This window comes from Porites lutea, chromosome 2 (genome assembly GCF_958299795.1).
Source record: "Porites lutea chromosome 2, jaPorLute2.1, whole genome shotgun sequence".
Classification (NCBI taxonomy): domain Eukaryota; kingdom Metazoa; phylum Cnidaria; class Anthozoa; order Scleractinia; family Poritidae; genus Porites; species Porites lutea.
This window is the reverse complement of record NC_133202.1, coordinates 10,679,226-10,682,363: the sequence shown is the minus strand read 5'-3', so window position 1 is coordinate 10,682,363 and position 3,138 is coordinate 10,679,226. Positions and strand designations below refer to the sequence as shown.

The 3,138-nt window shown below is 39.3% G+C and overlaps 1 protein-coding gene across 1 annotated transcript in view; it reads right to left on the bottom strand.

Annotated features, from left to right (window-relative positions):
- Positions 1-1,709: 1,709 nt before the first annotated feature.
- The window catches only part of LOC140925609 (tetratricopeptide repeat protein 4-like), a 1,672-nt gene continuing 243 nt past the window's right edge, over positions 1,710-3,138 (bottom strand). The window contains exons 2-3 of the mRNA XM_073375525.1: positions 2,009-2,170; positions 1,710-1,807 (exon numbers count right to left, since the gene is read on the bottom strand). Coding sequence (XP_073231626.1) covers positions 1,710-1,807; positions 2,009-2,170 — 260 coding nt within the window. The remainder of the gene's footprint in view (positions 1,808-2,008; positions 2,171-3,138) is intronic.

Here is a 3,138-nt window from a genome sequence, read left to right as displayed (position 1 = left end):
TAATATCGAATTTAAGTTGAAGTAGTGTTAACTTGCATTAGTTGGAATATAACTTATCTCATCTTGTTGTGATTTAGTCCACTGCGGCAGTGTATCAAATCATATACAACTAGGTAAAAACAACAAGATACGCCTCCCCCGTTTTCGCTTTGAAAACAAGACATGTTTTAAAAAGAACGTGTACCGTATTGAATCGGAAGAGCGTGGCAACAATCAACCGTACAATCAACCTGTATATAACGGCCCTGCATATAGCGGTCACCCTGTATACTACGGCCACTGAACAACTCTCCGAATTTATTGCCATATATGTTCTGTAAAGTTGATCTGTATAAAGCGGGCACCTTCTCTATAGCGGATGCGGTCACCCTTTAGATTCCCCAGATGTAGACAGAAACATGAATGCTAGCGAAATCGTCAAATCATTTAACCTGTTCATGGCAATCAAGTGGGGGAACTACAAGCGTTGAACGAACTCAACATCCCGTTGAATTTAAAGGAAACTTATATAGAGCGGTCATTCAAGGGTGACAGTTATATACGTAGCAACTTCCCCGCAACATGGTTAAAGAGAGGATAATCCTCTCTGACTTGTTAATACGACTAAAATCGTTGACACTGTTATTGCTACACAGACTTTTATTATAAACTTTTATTACAAAAGTTAGAAACTAACTTTTAAATTACATTTTTTCTCTGTCAAAAGAAGAAAATATCACGTACTGCTGTGTAATTCGCAAAGAAGAAGTTTCAGATAACTATGTACTGAGCGCTGCCCTCAAATAAGCACCGAACCGTTAGTCGAGAAAAATGGTAACCAAATCGTAACGGAAGTGTATACAACAAGTTGCGAAAATAAACCATCTTTCAGCTATGGAAGAATATAAAGAGTAAAAGGATACTGCTAATCCCTGATCACACCACGTGATCGCCAGCTCAAACAGTTTTAACTTTGCCAACGCTTTCGCTCCTAAAATCGTAAAAATAAAGCATGTTGAAAACATTTCTTATGTCTTACTCCCTTCCTTCCTGCCATTTCTCAAAATATCTCATTTGTCAGTGTTTTTCTAGTGTATCAGTATCTTTGTATGTTTGTCGCAGTATGATGAACCAGAAGCATATAATCCTTCAGGATGGACTAATAAGTTTTCTATAGCGATGAGGATAGACACAATTGTGCGCAACTTTCGTGATTTCAGTTGTCCTTTTGTTACTTTCATCACTTTCATGTACAGCAATGGCCAATTTCGGGACAATTTCAAACAATAAGCCACTCTAAAATTAAGCCGGGGGTTAAAAGGGTACATTCGCGGTACAGTTACACTAAAGAATCCGTAACAGCTCATGCACGTCATACGAGCCTAATATGTGTTCAAGAGAATGAAGAACTATGCCGTTAAAGACTAATCGCAATTAGCCTACGAGTAAAAACAGTAGTTGCCATTTTTGTGCTATCAAAGAGCCCGTGAGCAAACAAAATTTGATGATGACTTTGTTAAGCTCTGGACTCCAAATCTAAACTTCAATTTCTTCCATGTTATTTAAAAGTTTGAACTTTAATTGTAGCCATTTGAACGTTTGTGAGGAAACAAATTAAATAAAGGCTACGGTGTTTTCACAAGAACGTGGTAATTAGAATGCTTTACCAACATCGCAGGTATATGTACTAGCATAATTCAACCCTGTCTGTTTCTTAGATACAAGTAAGTTTATAAACCTCTGAAATCACCTGCTATTATTGGTTTGATTGATAATGGTCGAATGTCCGTGGCGTTTTTGGCATCTTCCAGTGAGTGAATGTAATTTCCTATGAACGTTGAAAATACAAACAAACAAAAAGTCACTCACAGCAAACGCAGCGAAGCAAATTCAAAGCAAATAAGATCAGTGAAAACTGACAAGCCTCTGACGGACCATTCCAAAGCAAGTCAAAAATATTCAACATCAGTGGTTAACCAATCAGAATGTAGGCAATATTTCTTTACTTTCTAAATACAAGTAGCCTCACCTAAACGAAAGTTTGCATATGCTCTGTTGCTGTACAGTTTCCCCTTTAGGTCTTCGTCCATGCAGTTTACTTTAATTCCCTCAGTATAAAAGTAAACGGCGTTGCTGTAATCTTCCTTTAAGTACGCTTCATTGCCTTTGGTTTTGTAGACTTCAGCTATTGCTAAAAATGAAGCAGGTTGTTTTCAATTGAAATATCATTAAACCTCATGGTCATGTCTATAGTCCTTGTACAGCCGCCCCCTCCACTGCCTTGTCCCCAGTCGCTCGCGATCACTTTTTGGGGGATATTTGAGTTAATTGTTAAGGAAAGGGGGCAATAGGACTGATGGGAAGAGAAGAAACAATGAAGTTTTCTCTCTTTTTCCTTCCCATCGCTCTTCACTCGCGTTCTGTCCTCGTTGCCATCATACCGATCTTGCGCTCCTCGCTGCCTCCAGCTTTAGCCCTTCTCACTTGTTCCGTACTCGCCTCTAAGCTTTGGGAGAACTTGTGGAGGGGCCAGCCCCCCTCCACTCAAACAAAGAGGGCTGGGGGTAGATGGCCTGCAATAGGCGAGATGCAGCATTTGGCATAACTTTTGGAAGTGATATTCGGGACAAGAGATAAAAACGGGACCAGGAAGCGAGAAATTAAATGACGAGCGAGGGTGGGGTTTTTCTCTTTTGGGAGATCAGGCTGCAATACCGTATCTTTTTTGCACCAAAAGGGGCGATTCGAGGGAAACGATTATTTCAAATACTGCTCACTGGAAGTCGTACCCTAAATATTTTGTTTTATTATCCCATAAAATCAAAAAATAATCACATCCAATATACCGAACATGGGCTTTACAAGTGTTCCAAATTTGGTCCTCGGTTAAGTTTCAATGTCAGTACAGTATCCTCGATTTCAGAGCTTGAATCGTCACAGATCATTTTTGCACACTTCAGCTTTGTTTTTTATCCAAGGTGGCAATTTTTAACTTGACAGGAAAAGAATAAAAGAAAGGGAGAGAGGCGATTATTTCAAATTTTTCCGTCACAGGGGGGCGATTATTCGAGGGAGGCGATTAATGGAGGGTCAGATTCTAGGAAAAGCCTAATCCAAATAAAAAGTTAAAAAACCACCTTCAGTAGAGATACTGTTTAA